The sequence below is a fragment of the Genypterus blacodes genome, unplaced genomic scaffold, assembly GCF_046128005.1.
Source record: "Genypterus blacodes isolate CSIRO-AG114 ecotype Tasmania unplaced genomic scaffold, CSIRO-AGI_Gbla_v1 ptg000067l_1, whole genome shotgun sequence".
Taxonomy (NCBI): domain Eukaryota; kingdom Metazoa; phylum Chordata; class Actinopteri; order Ophidiiformes; family Ophidiidae; genus Genypterus; species Genypterus blacodes.
The window spans coordinates 4,033,600-4,056,633 of record NW_027466879.1 but is presented as its reverse complement, the minus strand read 5'-3'; the positions used below and the strand labels follow the sequence as shown (position 1 = coordinate 4,056,633).

Here is a 23,034-nt window from a genome sequence, read left to right as displayed (position 1 = left end):
AAGTGTTCTCTCTGAGTTATGCATCACATACACATGCATCCATATGGCATCGACAAACACTTTCTCCCTTTGTGTGCCGACTGTGTTCGTCACTTCTCGTCGGCGTCCCTCATTGCGTGGAAAGTTTACTATGGCAAGAAGCCCACTTGTAAATCATCCATATTGCATGAGACATGCAGCAGATGAGCCTGAGCCCTGCAGTCAGTTCAAGCATTAATTAAATATCAATTCCGTGCCTCATTTCATGCTGCATTCAAACCTGGTGAGGAAAAGTTGAACTGAAAGTTGCGGAGTCGAGGTCTTAGCACATGGATTTCTACACTTATTTTCAGCAGGTAATATTTTCAAGTTGAAAACGAATAAGACTGAATCCTGCACACAGCAATGTCTTCTTCTTGAAAAGATATCGACTGTGACATGAAAGATGTTTACAGGTGGTTGTTGGTTTAGTCTGTTGATAAGAAATGAATGAAATGGTTTCAGATTAAACATGATAGTATTTGTGTTTAAGTTCTTAATTAATAGCAAAATATGTCAAGTTGAAAATGCAATATGATCAAAATCACCTTAAGATCTGCATGCAAATGACCAAACTATACAGAGCAGTTCTTAATGTGACACTAATAAAACTGGTATAGTTGACTTCATCTGCAGTTTCAGTTTTTGCCCTGAAAGAAAGTCAGAGCAGGCTGTCATGGAAATTTTATGTAAATAGGTATTGCCAAAATCATAGCCTTAATTTCCATGGTACAATAGAGCTGTGATGCTGTGACGCTGTGACGCCACTTTGCTGCTCTGATTTTCCCTTTTTATCAGAGCCACTATTTATAGACGCTTTTTCCTTCAGACTGATTCATAATCACCAAGCGCCCGTCGCCTCTACAGTCACTGTGCTGTAAGCCGCTTCAGCCAGGAAGGAGTCATTATATTATTTCTGCCCTCGTTGCTTAATCAAAGCCCACATTCAGAGTGATGAGTATGTCACGGCTATGATCAGATGTAAAGGATACTGGTGAAACATATGTGATGGTGCTTATATTTGACCCGATTCAGCAGAGTGGCTGCTTCTGTTTCACCCTCTTGTTACTATCTCACTGACCAAAGGCAACATCACTGCTCACCTTGAGTCAACTGAGTCCCTTTGATGATGTCTGAGGGATTCCCTTAATCCTGGGAGAGGACAGTGGAGGGCACCGTCTCCCCGCTGGGGGATACTGACACTTAATGGATCACAAAGTTAATCAACCGCAGGGAAAGCCTGATGGAAGTGGAGGATGTGGTTGAACCATTAGACTGGTGCCCTCAGAGATACACACACACACACACACACACACACACACACACTTTCCTTAAACCCAGTTAATAATGCATTGATTAAACATAAACAGGCGCATCTATTTATCTATATTATGTACATTCATCAATAGTAATGTTTAATTTGACAGAGTAAATCTATTATCCATAGGTGGCAACCTGACAGCAATTAATTGTATTTCAAAATAAAAGTCCTCCTGGCAGTTTTTCATCTAATCCTTCAGGTAGCCAAGGTGTGATTTTATTTAAGCCTCTGCTGGAAGATTAGCAGTGTTTACTGATAGAAATCAACCATTAATCAGTGCTTTACTGTGGGTAAATTAATTTCCATTATCCATACAGCTAAAGCCCCTGACAGGTGTAAGGAATGTGCGTCTCAGTCACTGTAGCATTACAGTGCAGTGGTTGGAAGATGCTGTAGTAAGCCCTCTGCATCTCTGTTTCTGTTTCTCCCACGCAGACACCTTCAGCACAGGGGCCGTACAGGAGCTCCAGCCACTTTAAAAACCTTTCAGAGCATTTTGGCTGCAAAAACCCAGGGCGGGCGTTTAGCCTAGAAAAAGTTGCTGGCCCCCAAAATGAAAATGAGGACAATAATCACAGGCCTGACTCATAGAAAGGCTGAGCCCACAATCAACCATGCAGCAGCATCGGATTGATGGAAACACGACACCGGTAATCAAGTGTTTCCTGTCTGTTATGTGGGAAATTGCACACCTCTCCTGTCACCTGTTACATGCTGAACCGATATTCTCCTTTACACGTCGTGTCATAAGGCGTGTTCATTCTTGCGTGTGGCCAAAAGGTGCAAAGGTGCTTGAGCTGCTGTGTGTTTCATACGTATATGCTATGGCAGTGAGAGCAGGAAGAACTGGTCCCACTCACGTGTCTGAGGCTGAGATGCACAGTGGGGCCGATCGTGCATAGAGCAGTGGGCATCACCCTCAAATCACCATTTGCTCAGCTATAAAAGTTATGAACTCTATGTATAACGGCACAATAGAAATAGAGAGAAAATAGTAACGCTAAAATTTGAAATATTTACAACCCCTTATCATAGCTGTACTGTGATTATTTTTGTTATGTTGTTGTTTTATGGGGGAGCCGTATCAGGCGTTTCCTGTGACTTTTCCACTCATTTCACTTCACTCCTGCTTCTCTTTCCATAATTTCATTACCGATGAACAATAGAAGCAATCCACAAGCCTGTGCAAAGTGCTCTTAGTTTCCCATCTCCATTATTGACTTATTGAAATGGCACTGAATGCTGAAAAAACCTGGCTGAGGGAGATGGAGGGATAACATGTTATGTCTTATGTAATTGTCCCTTTAGTCGATCCTGTTTCACTCCTGTCAGTGAAGCTTTGTACCCGTTCAGCTCCACCAAGATGTTTCTCGCACTGTCCAGCTGTTCTTCATTGCTTCTTGACATTTTAGAGGAATTTTGTAGAGATTCTTCTCTGTTAAACTTAAGAGGAAACAGCTGTGAGAGTGAACTTTTGTTTAATTCAAATAGTGATTCCTGATAAGTTCTGCTATCTGACTGGGTTGATTTGATTGAACAAACTATAAATGACTTTCTTGCTCAATTATCTTACATGCTTTTCAGGGAAAATTAGGCTAAAACACAAGATCCCTGTTTCCTCTGGTTCACTAATCATTTGTCAGTGATCTCTCATCTTACATGCAGGTTTAGATAAAGCACCAGTTGTTTTGTAAGCTCCCCCCCCCCACGGCCCGAGCAGCCTCAACCAGATCTTCATCTTCACTGAGGCGATGAGCTATCAGTGGCCTAATCACCCATAAGCAATTCTGCAGCTGGTCTGATAAATTTGGGCCGAGGCTTTTGGTGTGTGATCCCAGGGAGCAACTCTCAGAGCTGCCTGTGTTTATCAAAAGGTTAATAGAAGGTTAATAAGACAGGGAATGGAGTCAAATCCAAAACCTTATTATGCAAATTGTGCTTTCTAGAAAAAGTAATATCTGGTCATGATGTACTTATTCCAGTCTGCGCTCTGCTTAAAATATATCAAAGTTTGATTTCTAAGTTGAAGGAAAGATTATTACTCCAATTGTGCAAACAGGTTTGTTTCCTGGTTTTTCATTACAGCCTGTCACACGGATGGGCTGCTTGATTTCACCATCTCTTCCTTCCTTATCAACTTTTGCCTCACAATGTTTTATATCATAACTTAATATTTCTTTCCCTCACTGAACCTTATCCAAAGAATTTGTGTGTTTGTTGTCCGGGTCGACTCTTACCTGATTGTGAACATTACCAGAGGATGCATGACGTCTTTCCAACAGCGTCTGGCAAATTACTGAAACAAATCAATATTCAGCTTGTATCAATAAAAACCCTCTGATCCTTTATGGTAAAAATGATTTCAATGCCGCTAAAACGACTACATTCCACATTAAATACACTCGTCTTAATAACAACTTATAATAATTGTGTCTCTTGCTGTTAATGCAGTTTGGAATGAAGACTTCAGTGTCGACCTCCTTTGCTTATTAAACTCCAGCGACACTGAAAATCCGAATCAGAATTTCAAACTTAGGAGGATGAAGACACAGATGCTGCAGAACACAAGAACTCACTCAATGTCGGGACAAAATACGAGCTGGAACAAACTCTTTCTGAATGAATCTTCATCTTCATCATCATCCTGCTGAATGAATACCTGCTATACACTGGTAAAAGGAAACATCCCCCCTACTGTCATGGGGTAAAATTACACCTTGTTCTTTGTGGCTGGGGACACACAGAGCAGCAATCTGAGCAGAACCTGACGTGAAATTCGGAAGCAGCGGCATGAAAGGAATGTGTATTTTAGGAAAAAACGGTGTCAGGATTGAGCTCGGCCCGGCAGGATCCCAGCAATGGGGTTCCCAGTGTGCTCAGACAGAAATGTTGAGCTCTGCTCTGTGTGTGAGCTTTATTATGCACAACATCTAAAGTGGGACTAATGTGTTGCAGTCAGTTGCTTTATAACTAGAACAGTTAGCAGTGCGTCCAGCTGATCCTCAACATCCCTATAAACAAAGCCAGATGGGAAAGGATACACTGAGCCAAAAAAAAGCTTCCCCATAACATTTCACTAAGTAGGTCCTCTCAAAAAGTCATTTTTAATCACACCTAAAATAGTTTTTAATCATGCCTTTGCTTATGCACCCAAAGAAAGTTCACCCCATAATGCATTTAGGTCAAAGTTCACACATGTTGCTGAACACAGAGGCACTCGCTTCCTGTTGCATCAACCTTTAGTGACACTTAACCTGGAATCGGAGCGTTCGCTGGCTGAAGAAGACTCCATGAAGGCAGTCGGGGTTTGCTGAGGCCTTTACCAGATTGTGTCAATGTGATCAGGCACACATGTTTTGTTTTCCTCAGTGAAAAAGAGAACTGCGCATGAAAAATTAAACACATCCCCTCCTTTTGTTAACACTCTCAGGCTTCATCTGATGCAATATTAACGCGGTTGGTTTGCGCTTGTCTTTCATCGGCTGCCAGAAAGAAGCGCAAAAACAATGACCTGGTTACCTGGTTGAGTTGTTCGCAATTGAGTCCAGCAATGATCAAAGATTAAAGCGCCAAGTATGGTGTCAGCCTTCTGCCACGGGCTTCAACAAAACGTAAACTAATCTAGGAAGCAATGCTCTGAAACTTCTAAAAGATTGTCTTCTCTGTACAGATTGCTATGTTGTTTGGTTTCTACCAGTTTGGCCTTTCTATGAATCAGTTTTACCTGTAATAAAACTTAATTAAAGTGATCAGAATGATTGATGGTTAGTTTGATTAGCTCTAGCCAATAGAACTGATTTGCAACAACAGATAACTCATTTTTAAAATAGTAGTAGTGAAAAATCTAAATACTATTCAACATTCATAAAAATACACAACAGACAGTATATCACACATACATAAAAATTAGGGATGTGTCAATAAAATGCTTTGCTTTGCGACAAGAACCAAACTAACTAAATCCTCCTCTCTGTCCCTTGCATGAAATTACATCATAACTTTTCCATTGCCCCATACAATTTGTTGTTAACCCGTTTTGTGAGGGGCAGCAGGTATAAATTACAATATTGATGGAGTAGTTTATGATGTGTAAATGTTTCCGGTGCCTCTCCTGCGTTTGCAACCACCTTTACTCGAGTGGTCTTATCGACATCTGAATTCAAATCTCTAGGCAGATAAAAGGATAAAGCTTCTGTCATGTTTATCTTGATGTGATTACCTCCAAATCCTATTTAAAGTCCTAAAACAACATTGAATTTGTCCAGCTGACAAATATTGTTTGTATAGCCAAAGTCTGAAATCACTTAATACCTCTGTACCATAGAAGTGTATCATTGTCTAAAAATGATGAAAGACACAAAAAAGCTTGTGTTTGCTATCAACGTTTATAAAGACGAGGTTTCATTTTATGCGTTAAATATTCAGGCATAACTATTCTATAGTTCTAAGTGTGCCAAGATGAAAACTTTAAATTGCAGGTCTTAAGATGTGTCTCCACACGCCAGTGTCTCCAAACAGCCTATTAAAGGCCATAGCTGTTTCTAACATTGAAGCTTTACTATTTTCCCTAAACGTAATAGAGTTTTGGATTATAATAACGTTTGTTGACTCTAATTGCTTATGCAGGTTATTGTGGGACAGAATGCACCTCAGTGGGACTGATGATAGGCATTCACAGCCTTGTATGACGTTCACGCCACACACTGCTCCATTCCAGCATTTTGTATTCTCCTATTCAATGGTTTTGTGTCTTGTTTCTGCTTCTTTCATAAACATATGTATCGCTGTGCCAATTTTCCTGTTTACTACATTTTCAAAAGAGCCCGTTTTTAAGACACGGAGTGGACTCAGAGGTTTGAGCTGTTTCAGGAGCTGTCCTGCTGATTTGTATTCTGCCTGACTGTGCAACCTGAGAGTGAGTGACTGGCGGTCAGAGCCCAGTATTGACTGCTCTGAGGGTGTAATGGAGGACGGGGTGATGGGATCCAGGATATGAACACTCTCACTGTGGCTTGTGCAGCAGAGCTATACAGGATATAACCAGGCCACTTTATCATCCTGCTGGCTCCATGCAGAGATGTGCAGGGCTCTGTGTTTAGAATAATGCCTCTGCCTTAAATTAGATTCCATTGATCCTGGTTTCCCCAATAACTCTGCAACCAGGATGGATGCTGGTTTTATTTGGGGTCAGGGAAGGCATTTGAAATACTTAAGCAGTAAGTACAGGAGGTAAATTATATTAGACAAAAGGCAGGTTGACCTGATGGTCTTCTTACAGGGTTGCCAAACCGTGTTTGTGACAGTTAGCTGGGCCGAAACACAAGCTTATAAACATTAAGTCATCATTTTGCTACACTTTTGATACATGACGGCAGTTTGTCAGAAATTATATACCATATCATCAGTAATCTGACATCATGTTCATATGTGCCTACTTGTTTGGTCTGTGGTTCTTTTTAGTAAACAAACAGGAAAAAGGGGCAAAGTTTTGTCCTGAGCCATCACTATGTGCTTTTGCTAGAGTCGTATCATGCGTTGTTTCACAGAGCATTGTAACACACAGGAGAGGAAGGGTGTGTGTGCACTCTAAGATAATACCATAAATTGTGCATGTATGAGCGCTGAACACGCTGGCTCAATAAAGGCATGCATACTGTACGTGTAGATGGAAATGACACAATGAAATAGCAATCAGTGCATGTTTAGCTAGTAATGTCATGTATTTCTGAGGGAAAGAGTGCGGGGGAGAGGTGATTCAGCCATTAGGGACCTTGGTTTCAAATGGCAGGAGAGGTTACCTGGGTATGTGAGATTATTAGGTCGATTACAAGACCCTGAGAGCCAGATGAGTCATCACAAATACCCTGATACTGTATGTACCTGCCTGTCTACCTGCCCGATACCCTGAATACAATACACAGCTGGAGAATAACCACAGTGACACAAGATTAAATTATCATCTCTGTGCTGAGATGGCATTTTAATGCACGGTGTGAATGTTCACAGGAAGAGTTGTGAGCAGAATGCTAACCAATCTGCTCATGCTGTTATTAGATCTCTGTCACAGTTATGCCAGTGTAAATGCAGTGCGTACAATGGAGACACATTCAAATCTGCTCACCAGTTGAAAATGTCAGACTCATCTTCTTGGCTCTCCTCTCTTGCACTTATTAAGCTATATATAAGTTATAAATGAGCCCCTACAGTAGCACTTGGAGCCGTACAGGGATGACCCATAAAGGTCATTCTTTCAAATGGACACGGAACATCCGCATGGCCCACCTACTGAAGATACAATCACAATGCAGACGGCATCCAGTGTGAGTACTGACATTAGATATCCAGATAGTGTGTCTGGATACACAGATGCAAGGTGTAAAAAGGGGTCGAAGTGTAGTCTACATAATACTAATACTAATACACAACAACATCCCCCTCACCTGACATTGCTGCACAGTGAACAAATGTGGGTTGTAGCATTTAGGTGACAGTTGATATTGTGATCACTGACAAAAACATAAAAGCGAGAAGAAATGGGATAGGAGCACACACTGTTTATTCATTAACCATCTGTAGCTGTTCAGACAACACAAATAAATGAAATTATTCAAAATGCAAAGCGATTTTCATGAATAAGTAGTTAATTAATTTGTTTTTTCCGCGATGCGTCTGGATTTAATTGAATGGGGGAGGCTGTCTCCTGCTCGGCGCTGCATTGAGAGAATGGGAGCGCTCAGCTGTCTCTTTAAGGGGTCTCAGGTGTTATCTCTTCATTTAGCGTCCCTCCTTGGTTCAGCACGTTCTTATGTAAACAAAACTGTGCACGAGGAAAAAGCAGCTGCCTCAGAAATTAAAACGTCTTTCTTTTATGTCCTGTTTAACGTTCGTAGTCTGAGCTTTAAAACTCGGCTGCTGAGGCCTAAGCGGATTTTGTTTTCGGGTTTTATGTCTTGAGGTGGTTGATGGTAATAAGTGTATTTGCTGTACAAGTGTTAGTCCACAGGAGCTTTCTCACTTTACAGCTTGGTGCTTCACAATGGTGTCTCTTACTATCAACACTAATATAACAACAACCTTTGTAACAAAAACATCCCATCATCCATTATAGCAGTAATGCTTCCTAGTTTAATGTACTCTGAAATCTCCTCTGGGTCTTTTGGGTGATTATTCACTTCACATCTCTCCATGAAACTATTTGTTTAGGAAAGAGGATTAAAAACTGAATTTGTGAGGTTTTTTTTGCTCTTGCTTTTGTGCAATACGATTTTGGTGTAATCCCTCAAATTGGACTTGTTCACAGCAGAATGAAAGGAAGAATCTGCCACTTCTTTCAGGTTCAGGTAGTTTATTTCTGGTAATAAAGGGAATCAATGCATTTTTAGTGCTTAAGACTACAATGTACTGAAAGGGGTTCTGTACATCATGTGAAACCAACAGCGCCACTAACCATGGCCACATGATTTACCAGTGAGTTGAATCAATACTTGTCTGACAAAATGTTAACAAAAACATTATCAACCTCAGCTATCTTAGAAAGTGGCCTCAGAGTGTTTGAAACAAAGGCATTTACTGTGTGTCTGAGAGTAAATCTGAGAGCAAAGTGTCTCCAAAGTGCATAGCAGAGTAGTTGACGACTTGAGCAGAAAGTATCTTATAATCGCACAAAGGAACTCTCCATCACTGCAGTTGTTAGGTGTTTTTCCTTGTGCAGTTAGTGCGCTATTGATCATTGTTGGTCCAAGTCCTTGGGAATCAACTTGTATTGATTTCACTTCACTGGTAAGCTTCTCATTCTGACCGATGTCTCTCTTCAGACCAAGCACTTTTTTCATCCTAACCTCAATGGACTTTGCCATGGGCAAAAAAAGTTATCAGTGCAGCACTTTCTCAAGAGTTTAGATGTAAAAAGTACTCACTGGTTTATGCCATTAGTAAATTTGCTGCATTAGGCCTTAGGCACACTGGTAGCCACAAAAATGTGGGCTGTCAGGTTCTTATATTCACCACATCATTTAAATCTTTCAAATAATAATAATAATACTCAAATAGTCATAATATTAATAATAATAATTCTCATCTGTCACTTCATACAAAGACCCTATTCACTGTTTTACCTAATTTTTGCCTCCAGCCTCAACTCTCCCCCGTGTGACTAGTCACTCTGTGATGTGAGTGTTTAGTTCTTACCCTCCTCTCTGCCTTCAAGTTGAATTTCTCTCACCATATTTGGCATCAAGGGCTTGGATAACACCTGGAGAATTAGACCTGCTACTCCTTTTTTATGCCCAGCCAACCTGCGGACAGACAATCTCTGCCTAAAGTTTCAAACTTTCCTCTCCCGTGCTTATGTTCTTTGGAAAGAGTTTCTCCCTGGCTTTTTGTTCACCTTCATCTGTATGTAGCAGGTCTGTTGAATGTGCATTCAAGCTGCATTAGAACCATTGAGGTGGGACAGTTCTTACAGGTTAAATGACCTGCATTCTCTCAGAGAGTTTTTCTTTTATTCTGATTAGATTAGAGATTAGATAGATTAGACCTTGTTGAGGTTGAGGTTGAGGTCGGTTGGAGGTATGCCGGGATTTTTTTGAGGTCACTTAACACCATACCATGCACTTGAGGCAAATCAGAAATGTGTTTTCTGTCCTGGCCTCACTAGTGGAAACAAATCAAGAGAGACCAGGAGATATCAATGAAATTTGGTCATATGTGAAGGTCCTGCAACACACATCACTGCAAAACAACACAATTGCAATTATCTCTATCTCTGTCTCTCTTCAAATCGCCTGGTAGTCAGTTTAATATGGCTTGAATCTCAGTAAATCAAATCAGATTTCCATCCATAATAGAAATCTTTGTTCACCAAAAGCCAACCTATGCAAAGAGATCAAGTAAGGCTGTTGCTGTTTTTGGTCCATAAACACCACTTGAACATGAACCCTGTGCTTCTTATTTGGAGTTTTCCAGTTATACTATTGCCTCACACATATGGGATTTTAGTGTAAACCATCCATTCATCTGAAAGTGACACTTCTTGTCATTCCGTCTACAGCATGTAGCCGTATTATAAACTTTGAGGCATCAGTTGGAGGAATTGATTGAGGCTCTGAAGTTCAGGACTCTCAGGTGGAAACTCAGCTGGACAATCTGTGAGCTGTAGACTTTCAAATCGCCATCCTGGGGACTCCTCAACAGTGAATCAATAGACAGGCTACACTCAGATGATCAGTTGCAGCTGATGTGTGTGCCCCGCGATATGGAAGACGAGATCGGTTGTAAATTGGTTTATTTCTTTAAAAGACCTTAGATTCAAATTCAATTAGGTTAGATTAGAATAGATTAGTTTAGCTCTGTGGGCAAATTCAGGTACAAGTAGGTGTTTGGGGTCCTGCTTTTGGAAATAGAATTGCAGTCTGTTCTTGCTGCACCATGAAAGGTAGAATTGAAGCCTGTAGAGTGTAAGTGGCCTCAGCAGCTGGTCCTTTTCAGCGAGGAAGATAAAGCTTGATAACTGAGACTTTATGGACTCTGAAAAGGTTTGGGTTAGAGTAATCCTACCCACAACAGACTTTTATGGCCCCTGGGCCTAAGCGAAAAACTTCCTGAAAAATTCCCGGAGCAGCTGGTTATCTTTCGGGGTTCAGCCTCACCTCTCCCCTGTGGGAAGTGAAACAGGATGAAGTGTGAGTCCCCCTGAGGTAACATCAGAGGGGATAAAGAGGATGCTCTGTGGTCTTTCCCTCAGGATGGGACACTGCATTTCCCCTGAACACTCAATGCCTCTGAACCCATATAAACAGTGAAATAGATGTCTGCAGCTGTTGTTTTTGTCCTTTACTGTTTAGGTTTAATTTTAATGAAGTACAAATTAGGGTATATACTGTATAGCGATGGTTAGAAGGTAATACTCAGGTATAAGGTATAAGTGTTGTGTTCATTGATGCATGACATTTTAATTTGCAGGTAAGCATAAATTATGTATATATGTAAATCAAGTCTACAATCTACAGGCGTTTGTGTCTACAGCTCAACAGGGAAACCAGGCAGGAAGTAACATTAAGTAGAATTGGCACATATTGCTGTGCATCATCTGCAAAGATTTTTTGAAACATATTAAGAGACTTACAAACTCTCAAGACAGTGAGCGAGTTGGCACCTACCTTCCTTAGCCTGTGTTTGCTCCTGGCCAGCTTTATACAAAATTCTCCAGGGGTAAGAGAAGCAGCAGTGAGAAAGCCTTGATGATGAGGAAAAACACCTGATTGATAGTTGTGAAAAATGTCTGGCGCAAGTGTAAAGTGTCAAGGAAATTATTTGTCTGGTGGTGAATTAAGTACTGAAGTCGATCTTTGTCTTTCGTGCCTTTTATTTCTGAGATGGAATGAGAATTCTCTTAAGAGGGTCTATACAGCATCAGTAGCTGGGAAGGACAGACAAAAGATACAGGCAGGCAGGCAGTCTAACTCATCAGCTCATCATCTGTGGGTCAGGTCGGGGAGTGATTGAATGGAATGTGTATCTGCAGTATCTAGTTAGAGATAACATTCATAGCAGAGGCATTTCTGTGAGAAAATCTGGATGTACAAGGTTAGTGCTTCATTACATTTCATATCTGTGTGAGAAGGGTTGGTTTGTATACAAATTATCACTACCATTCATGCTACAGTGTAACAGGGACAATGAATGCCTGATTTTATGATATATTCATCTCCAGTGAAGTTGTATTGATAATGGGCATGATAATGATCTCGAAAATGTTGTTATCTGCTCTCTCCCCAGTGAGTCCAGATGTGGCCGGTGATCACAAACATCATCACCATCACCATCATCATTACCCATATGGGGAGGATTCTGAAACTGAGGGCAGATCCAGCTCACCCAGGAGATTGACAGGAGCCATCTGGGTCTTGATATTACCTTGTTTACCTGCCCTCCTTGCCTTGTAACAGCTGCCATTTTGCAGCATGAGACATTCAAGACTTAACTTTGAAGAACTCCAGGCAAAGGCAAGAGCAAAGAGGAATAAAAGGCACCAACCAATGGACATTACGCGCTCCAATATTTAATGGAGCAGCACTTCCACACAGTGCAAGACACAGGGTAGAAACAAACAGTAATGACTGCATGGAAAAATAAAGTACCTTAATGTACTGACGAGACACTGTGCTTGCATGAGGGAGCATATGCATCAGCATTGAGAATTTTAACTGAAGATTACTTTTATCTGTTAGGTGCCATTCATTAACACTAATAATGACATATTTAAAACTGCCGAGTTCACTACCAAGACTTACAAAAGGCCATGAAAACAGCTACAAGATGTGTTGTAATACTTTGGCATTAATTTAAATGTATTTTAATACATAATATATTTGATGTGTAGATATACTGTATGTAAGTTGTTATTTCCTATACTACACTGTAATTCTCTGTACATAGTACAGGTTGTATTCTCTGTGCTCCTCTTTAAAATGGGGTCTAACAACTGCTGTGAAAAGGCGTTTACTGTTTGAGTTTCAATTGAAAATACAACACAGCTCTTGCAATTGCAATATTTGTACAACCTCAAATTAAAATGACCTGTTATTCTTATAACATCCTCCAAACCCTTTTGTATGTATAAAGGCCTTTCATAAACAAATGTTTTTGTATAAAAATGCTTCAGCTAACGGAGACATGTACAGTACATTATGTTCCAGTGCTTTTTTGCCTACACACAGAAAAGAGTATAGATGAGAATGGCTTAGCTTCACCTATAGTAATGCCATAGCCCCACAGTTCATTTAATTGAGACATTTCAATTGCAAAATTAACTTGCAGCACTACTGCTGCAAGAAATAGTAAAAGGTAAGGTATGGGGTAAATGGAGAAGGCAAAGCCGAGAATTCATACTCCTTTCTTCTTCAGAAATAGATTAGTTTCCTCAGGAGTCTATTATCATCTTTCAAACTCAATCCTCCTCTGCCTTCATAGGCCTGGATAGAAAGCGATAGCTCCTGGAGCTACTGGTGAGGAAGAATCCAATTGCCTCTACCTGCTGCCTGACTGCATACTGCACACTGCCGCGCTACTGGCAGGTTTTGTGCAGAGAAAAGTAAAATAATTTGTTTTCTGACATTTGTCATGGGTGTCTGGTCAATGGCTGAGAGGGAAAGGTGCTTAAAGGCACCAAGTAAAGGTGTGTGAGGCTCACATCTACTGGGGTTCCACTACCTCTGCAAAAAGAACCCTGCAATGAAGTCTGGAAGAAACCCACACAACACATTTTTCAAAACCAATTGTAAAATTTCATGTACACACACAAATGCACAGACTAGACTCCACCCTCCCGTTTGTAAAGGATTCCAGTAGAATTAGCAATACATAAAAGCATTTCATAAGAAGGAAGATATGATTTTAATCTGAAGACCTAATCTGCTCTAACAAATGTATGTATGGTGTTTATGACCCATTACCACTTGGTATCCTTCTCATAAACTGACTTGAACTGGGTTTAAAATTCTATTTAAAACTTTATTTTGAGCTGGAGTTTTTAAAGTTTTAAATTACGATCGCCTCAGGATTTGTTTTTATAATACCCATGACCTTCTGCACACTTGTCTTCCCAAAGCACGCCTGGTAATTGTTGGTGAAATTTTAGTTGTTATTGTGATATAAACTCAAGGACGTTTGAGCATTTAAACCAAAAAACGATCAAATAACATTTCAACTGCAATCTCAAGGTCTCCAAGTAAGAACTTTGGTGAATTTCCCTTTGATTCAGATGAAATGTGACCTCTTGTAGCCTGCATGGCACGTTAGGGGGTCATTGCTTATTCACTTAACCACAACGGATTAATTAACTACCAACCCAAATCACTGCGATTACATCATTGGTCAGCGGCATCTTAATTTGTGCTATATAGTGTGAACATTGTTGTTAATGACACTATAAAAGGATTATATGAAGTTTCTCCAGAAACTTCAGAAAATCAGAGATAACAGACAAAGCCATGGGCACACAGAAAGACTAGTGCAGAAAGAAAATGGAAATCATGTTATAACATTACTGCTTCACTTCAGGAAAGTCTTAAACTTGATGTACTCCGCAATTAATGTAGCTCTATTTTGAGACTGAGGAAGAGGAGGATGGCTCTTTTGCAGCAAACTACAGCGATACGCACCCACAGTCAGACTGGTGCCATCCTGCAGGCACTGGGTTGTGTGTGACATGTTTATTCAGTAATATTCTGTTTGCATTGCAGGGTGGCTGTATTATTTGAAATGACAGTCTTTTGTGTCTCAGACTTTGTAAATGTTCCTGTAGGAAAGATTATCAGTGTTTTTAATGTGATCTGCCATTGTTGTAATAGTTTTGAGATTAAGAGAATTCTGTTGATTGTAGTGACACTAAATCAATACATTTACTTAACTTGAACACTTTTCCTTAATGTTTTCTACAGCTGTAGGTTGTTATCCATTTTGTTCCTTCACCCATCCTGCTCTAGGGTCTTCTTTCATTTTACTGTGACTGGAAAAACCAAGGAAAGCTGACCAGAGGGCATCCTTATTAGCTGTTCAAACCATCTCAACTGGTTTGTATCAGTCCCAAGAGCAGCAGCACAAGGGTCCTCCTCAATCCAGGAGCTGTGAAGTGCTCATATACTCGTCCCTTGTTTCCATGAAATTATCCTTTTGGTCAGTAATTAAAGATTGATCATCCATGGCATCCTGCTAAATTGAGATCTTTGTTATGTTGTTCAGGTCTCTTTTTAACTGCCACATCCCATATAAATTCATTGTTACTGTAGGCAGAACTCTAACTGGCTCCCAATCTCCCAATCCTCAGTATAATCAGCCGCTCCCTTCATTCTGGATAGGGAAATTCATCCATTTTCAGGAGTGAACCAATACGTTCCACCTGGAAGGTTCTGATCTTCATCCTGACTCAATTGTGCTCAGCTACAAACTGCTCCTGCCTGATGAAGGCAAAAGGACACCGTCATCTGCAAGTAATCATGTCCATTGACAGGACACCTTGTGGAAGCTGACCATGGACCATTACCAATCCGTTCAACCGAGCTCAATTTAAACTGCAAATATTAACCCCCAAGCCTGTGTGTCAGTTGCTCTTGTGGGTGCTCTGGACTCTCATTCTCCTGCAGCGAGACGAAGAAGTATCTCCTCATTCATTTACCTGAGGCGGTACTTATTCATATCGCTCCTTTTCCGACCCCGCACCGCGCGGAAGTAGATTCCTTAGTGAGTCTATTTGTAATGCATTTTGTTTACTTGAAATGTACTAAATGCTACTTGAGGTAAATCCTTAGAGCGTATGAAGTGTTATCTTTGGAGACATTTTATCTCTGCATAATCAAGAAGGGCCGATGGGACCACCCGATGGAGAATACTGCTGAGAACTGCTTAAGCATATACACAGATTAATTTCATATTCCCACCCAGGCTTCTGTTTCACTCAAAATAATTACCATGACCTTGGAAATGACTAACATTTAGCCTCTGCAAGCTTGAGTCATCTCAGTGCAGACAGGGCTCACTATCTTCTTCAGTTATTCATGATAAAGCCTCTGCTGCTTGACTGTGAACGTGGCCCGTGCCTGTGAATCTGAGTCTTTTTTGGTAGATGTGTTAACATAGCATTTCCAGAAGGCTGGCAGACTAATGGTAATATTTGAAAAGGAATAATTTTCTTTTGATTTACAATAACTTCTTACTTTGCCTCAGTATCTTCCAAAGAAAATGTGTGAAAAGTGCTGAACCCACTGGTTTGAATCCAACTCTATTTTAAAGAAATCCATCCCGGTATTCCACAGACAAAGAGCTGCTTACGTCCGTGTGACACTGTGTGCACCTATTGTCTGCTGCCTCACACAGTCATTACTACAAAGTGAAGTAGTGAACAATGGCACCAACAGGTGGAGCTCAGGTCAAGTGCTGCCATTGACCTCACACAGTGTAAAAATTTAGAGACATGATGAATTATCACAGATCTGTTTTCCTGAACAGCCAAGGTTCAGATCCAGCAGCAAGGTTAAGAACCAGCTTTTATTCATGACTGAGCTGATTCATATCATTTCTATTATTCATTTCTTTCATTTTTCACTTCCACAGAAAAAAAAGAGACCAGTGAGCGTCACAGACCGAGTGGGACACGCACACACAGCTGGTTATGGTAATGGTAGGATGAGGCCTCCACCCTATGTACACACCTAAACACACCTCCTACCTCTGCAGGCATCAGGAGAAGCAGCCTGTGTCTTCTTCCATCTCTTGCTTCCTTAGTTCAGAGTATTTCTTTCAGAGAGAGAGGGAAACAGTCTCATCAATACAGTGTTCTCTGCTGTCCTCCCACCCACTGCTTTCAGATTATCAGACACGACTACAGCAAAGGTTTCACAATAAATCCTTTCAAACAAGAGCATGGGAAAAGGTGAAGAAACATTTCTGAAATATTCTTGAATGTACCGTGGAGTTGCTGTCTGACACAGAAGAGCCGCAGCATCACACACCCAGGGGCAGATGACATAAAAAACAAAATTGAAGAAGATGAATAAAATGCAATTGAGAAATCAATTGCATTAATATTATATTATAACAGATTTGCCATGACAACAGGAATCAAAGTGTTGATTTCCATACCAAAAAGCCAACGTTTTTCACCCATCATCATTTCCAAAAGAGAAAAAATGATGAAAAGATCAAAAATGGGTCGATTCCCTCCTGGTACGTTTTCCATCCCCATCTTGGAGAGAAGTGTGTCACCTCCTTTATCTTCATTTTCCTCACCCATATGTCTCCCTCTCCAATGGCTCGCTGGCATTTGGGCGCACAGTGTAGTATTGTGTGTTGGGGATGCAGCAGCACACAGCAGAAGGCTAATTTGGCACACAAAGAGACATTAAGACAGGCTGTTGGTAAACCTTAAAAACCTGCTAAATCAAATGTGCAATAAATGCTTTCTAATTTTATGGGGAAGGCAGGGATTAAGCAAATAGTGTATGTTTAAACACAGCTACAAAAAACCCTGACGTCTCTGCATTAATATATTATGCATTAAAGAGTGTTTGCATCGCTGTTTTTCCCCCAGATCACACACTCACACATGCTCGGAATCTTACATTTCAGCATCTCCTTATATCGTTATGCTGAGAAGAGTTTCATGTTATTTACTGACCTACTTATCGCTCCGTGTATAAACTTGCTTGCCACCGCTCACTCTGTCCCCATGGCCACTGACCCATTTGACAAGCCAACCCTACTGTTGTAAATTTCAAATTTTCATATCACATAAGTCATGCTAACCGACCCCCTCCCCTTCTCCCCAAACAGATTATTCATCGGCTGCACATCACCGCTCCAGAATCCTGCTCTCCAAAAATCCCACCCACATTTTCTTCCCATATGGCGCAAGGTGGGTGTCATGCGTCAGCCTGTTGAGGTTCGATAAAGGGTCCTCGTAAAACCGTCGCTCATAACATTTCAGTACACTGACAGTAGTATTTTGTTTGTGTTGCACATTAAGAACGTGAAGAAATGTTTGGTTTTAACCTTTCTGCATTGACACTTAAAATGCACTCTTTATCCTGGTAGATTATACACATAATGCAATATGTTAATGCTTGAAGATCCAAATGCTATCCAACTGCCTGACCGCTAGTACATATCTGGATTTACTGGTGATCTGATCTCTCAGTAGTAAATGCGATGCATAAGTTGATGAGATCAAATCTCCCCCAAAAATGGAAAATGTTACCCTGCGTCATCTTCCTGGTTCCACTTGTTCTCATTTATAACACTAGAAATGCACTCAGAGTATTGCAGTTTACTGTGGCAGGTTGAGAAGTTATTCACAAACTTCCACTGTTACAGCTTCACCATCAGGTTGACTGATGTTTCCTTTTTTTGCAGGAGTGCAAATGTCAGATGATCAGTTTGAGCCCAGAATGATGCAGATGGGAAGTGTTGTGTTATCTATTTATACTCACATATTTAATTTATAAACCAGGTTCACGTTACTCCCATATTTCAGTGACTGCTTTGGGAGTTGCAACTTTTACAGTTTTCTGTTGACTGACGAAGCAAAGAAGAACCGTATCATTCTGCTCTTGACATAACAGCATGTAGAACTTTGTTCCTTGCTTCTACCCTTTTTCTTAGACTCCTCCAAGGTGTCAGGCCCAAATCTACCTCTAGATTCCCTTTGTTTCCGAGTCAAGTGGAGGGTCAAGGAGGATAAACCTGCCTCGGCTCTCTTCTGTGAGGCACGCTAATATGGAGCCTTTCAGTTGTGAGGTGGCGAAACCCTCAGGGAAGGTTTTGCACTGAACTATTCTTGTCTGTAGAAAGATTGGAGGGTAATCCGTCTCTGCTATTCAAGTCGGTTCTGCTGTGTAATTCTGTCTATGTCCTAAAACCAGAGAGGAAAGGAAAAAGACGGGAGAAAGGGGAGGGGGGTTTAGTTTTCAGATGCAAATAGAAGGAAAAGCTCTTTGATAAAGACTCATTTCATATGAGATGAAAATGAGTCCTAAGCAGCTAATAACAAAAGGAAATGTAGCATGTGACACATCATCTCAAACAAACCACTTTATCACTTTAATCTGCTGGAATTGCTGCCGTCGAATGAGCTTTTCAAGGACAATAAACAGCACTGATGAAGGTCTATCAGTATTAAAAGGAACCATCTGAGAGAGCTGGCAAACCAGCGGTGATTTGGAGGTGAAAGGTAAGAACACACAGAGGAGGCATCTGGACAGAGACACCTATTCTGCTGTTTGTGCACTGAAGTACACAGAATACATGCAAACTACCTACCTTATATTATTTCCCCTTACAGCAATTAAGGCAAAATGCAAGTAAGATACATACAAATTGATCTACAATTGCATAATCAACATCAGTTACTCAGAGGGAACATCCAATCTCAATCACATTAAGGTGTTTATGTTACATTTGGAAAAGAAACACATTCATTTGTCATATGTGGAGTTTTATGTACATGTAAACATTGAGACTGAGGGTTTGATGTGCTGTGCATTTTGTGCTGATTTGGGTGCAGATTAAATGCATCCTGCTCTAAAGAACATGCATGTTATGTGTCAACAGGCGCACAAGCATGTCCTTTTGTATTTGCTCTGTAGTTCCCGGTGACTCCTGTTGCATATGAGTAATAGTCTGCCTCAAGATTTCTATAGTTTTAACTGTACTGTACATGCTTTGGGTAGTATGTAATGCTGACATCCGTCATAAAAGTTCAGTAATGTGTGTGATTTGACTTTGGCATATTGTTTTGGTGTTGGATGTCATCAGTGTGTGTACACAGCCAAAGCAGTGCAGATGCATATTAGTTTTTCGTTGGTGCACAACAAAGGGTAATGATTGTGTTTAGTATTGTTAAAAGTGCCTCACAAATAAATGAGTGTCATTATTTTTTGTAATTAATCTTGCTGAAACTGAGCTCAGCTTCACATACCAAGTGTCTGCTGCTGCTGCCTGTGTGTCATCCACTCATCAAAGGCCTAAACTGAACATTATAAATGTGTAATCTTCTTTATGTCGATGTGAAAGAGACCAATTACCTATAATCCCCTGAAATGATCTCTGCCTCGTATCTGACTACAAAATCAAATCATTAGTGCAGATATAATAATGATTGCACATGAGCCACATAATAGAGCAGGGTTATTATTAATCTTAATTATTTATAGTCTCAAGGAATAATTTGACTGCCTTTCTGTTAAAGGTAGAGTTTTGCGGTCATCCAGGTTATTGGATATCAAGTAGTTCTAAGTCAAAGCAGCTCTCATATTTTACACATATTACTCATGTAGTTGATAATTATAAGCCTCGGGGAACTGCACTGAACTGAGAGGACTGTAGTGAAAAGAGGCTATTGATGAGTGGTCAAATGTGCTCAAGGCAACAAGTCCATTTGACCTCCTGCTGAAGCCCGTGCAACCCCACTGCATTAGTATGTTCACATGGAGGATTTGTCATACCAAGAGGAAATAACATCTATTTCTAACTTGACCTCAGCCCAAACGAGCAGATGTTTCATATTCTGAACATCAGACTGAAAGAAAGAAAAAAAAGCACTTCAGCTGGTCAAATGGTTTGCAATCTAAAATGTCTTTTAACTCTATTAAACTCACTGATATTAAATTATCCAATTACTTTTTGTCCCCTAAAATCGGGTCCTCTGAATACTGTTCACCCAGTTTGGGTAGAAACACACTCAAAGTAAAGCTGTCCAGCACTTTGGCACATTGGACTTAATGACTCAAGGTTAGACTACAGAGCCAACACAACAACAAAATGTCCAAATCCATAGATGCTGCAGTGCTTTTGGCAGATAAAACATCAACATCTGGTCGAATCAGTTAAATGCTAAAGTGTAACAGATTTAAGAAAAAGTGCCAATTTCTAATGAAGCCACTTAAAGGGAAATTAGATACTTTTTGAAACTTATTTATGCGGTATTATCCAATTCTGGGTTAAATCCATTTAATTGCTTAACTCTTGTGGGAGAGAAAATTGAAAAGCAAGATTTAATTTCACAGGTCTTTATTTTCAGGGGATTTTCACCGTCTCCAAAGCCCTCACACTATTAGTTGTCATGTACAAAGCAATTACAATCAGCCTCGATAAAATGTGTCATCAGAGAATCCATTAACAATGTCCTCAGACCTTAATATTTACACCAGCATACTTTCAGAGACAGCACTGAGTTTTATGAGCTGTGAAGGGCACCCAAAAGGCAATACGATCACAGCTCAGGATCATTGTCAGATAATGTTAGGCGGACGAGTCGGCTGTGTTTTAGTAGTACATGAAAAGGACAAACTCGAGACAAAATTTGACAAGACAAAAAAATGAAAAACAGTGGAATCATACAACACATGCATGACTCGGCAGCTGTAGGACATTTGTAAGGGGTGCAGCGTGAGGGAATGGGGAAACGTTTTGCTTAAAGCTGCTCGGTGCTGCCTCTTCCTGTTTGGGTCTGTTGCAGTCTTACTCTCCTCGGCTCTGTTTTAGATTTTGTTGTGGTCTGTTGTGGATTGGATCCAAAGATTTGAACCTGTGAAGATCTCTACTTAGCAATCAATCCCATAAAACAGCCCTGCTTTAATACGTTTTTTGTTTAGTTTCAGCTTTTGTTCAATCTGTGATTCAATGCTTGAGTGATTTTTGATGGTGTTTTGGTAGATGAGCAAATATCAGTGATCACTTTTTTTTAACTTCATTTTGCATCTTTGTTGTAAATACGTGCCAGCAGTTGAGGGTTGTGTGTATGATGAGTGCACAATGTGATTGTAGATTATCTTGTGTGAAAGCAGACACCATAAAGCTGCAGAGCAAAAAGGAGGTGTGTGGGTGCTGCTGCAGAACAGAGTGGCAACATCAAAGAGAGATCAAAACATTAAACAATTGACTGCATGTGTTTTGGGAATACTGAATATTCCTATTGATTCTTAACAGCAATTATTCGATGACTCATCATTGACACCCTCACTCTTCATCTTCACGTTAATCCTCTCAGACTCACTGTCATAATGCAAAGCTTTCACATAATTGTTTATTAGTCAAGTGTTACTGTTATCATGTCCACCCAAAAGACTCTTCTGCTCATAATCTCTTTGTTATAAACATCTATTTCTTAACATTACAATGAGTTTGTGGGGGAGAGGGGGTTTGAGAATGAGTGTCAGTAAAAATGATTAAATCCCACTTGTTTTTTTAAACTGTGAAAAAATAACCCAGTTGTTCTGAACAGATTAAGTGGGAAACAAGTTGTTTCTGTAATTTATTCAAATCTATTCCAGCGTATCAGATTGTGCTGCTTCACACAGCGTCCATACTTCATTTGCACTGCAACAGAATTAATTTTCCTCACCATTGCAGGGGCTTTGCTATATCGAATGAACTGTACAGAAAAAAACTTCCCACCAGTTTAAGAAATCTCTCAACTTTTCCTCTTTCGTGTTCGAGTTCTGCCCTTCCATATTCCTTTATTCATAATTGAAGCACTTGAATAATTTTACAGACCGTAAAAGGATATTTATAATGAATAATTCTTCTAATGTTGTCATCTGGAAATGAATAAATGGATGTTTGAAGGAGTTATTAAGCTGTGCTGAATGTGACACTGCGGTGAGTTCTTCGTTTTTATCCTTTCTGTCTGACACACTCTCTCTGTCTCTCTCTGCATCCCTCGAGAAATAGCGACACAAGTTTGAGGACCGACAGATTAAAGGTAACATTCAACACTGTGGTCTCAAATGTACGCTGCAGTTTGACCTTTCTCTTAAGGGTTCCTTGTCAGCATTTTGAGGGGGAAAACATTTGCTTTAGGCTACTTCTCATGCATGGAACACATTTGCATTTTAAGCCTCAGAGACCTGCTGTAGTTATTGGGAAACATAAACTAAAAGACAGAGATTTTACTAAAGAAATATGTGATTCTATGTTGGAAACATGCAAAATAGAATATCCACATCCAGCTAAAGGTTGATATATTGTAGTTATAGGAAATAATTGACTACACTGACACTAAACTAACTAAACTTATTTTTATCTTTAGTTGACTCATAGATCAAATGACCAAAATAAAATTGATGAGAAAAGCAGAGGACTTCTATGGAAATGAGCAAATTATCTCAGGAAAAAGTGTTCTATTTTCCCATGGAGGTTGATTA

General features: G+C 40.2%; 1 protein-coding gene across 1 annotated transcript in view; it reads left to right on the top strand.

Moving 5' to 3' along the window:
• Positions 1–13,254, top strand: part of gpc5a (glypican 5a) — a 91,239-nt gene extending 77,985 nt beyond the window's left edge. Inside the window, exon 9 of the mRNA XM_076156271.1 lies at positions 12,116–13,254. Coding sequence (XP_076012386.1) covers positions 12,116–12,282 — 167 coding nt within the window. The 3' untranslated portion in view covers positions 12,283–13,254. The remainder of the gene's footprint in view (positions 1–12,115) is intronic.
• The last annotated feature ends 9,780 nt before the right edge of the window (positions 13,255–23,034 follow it).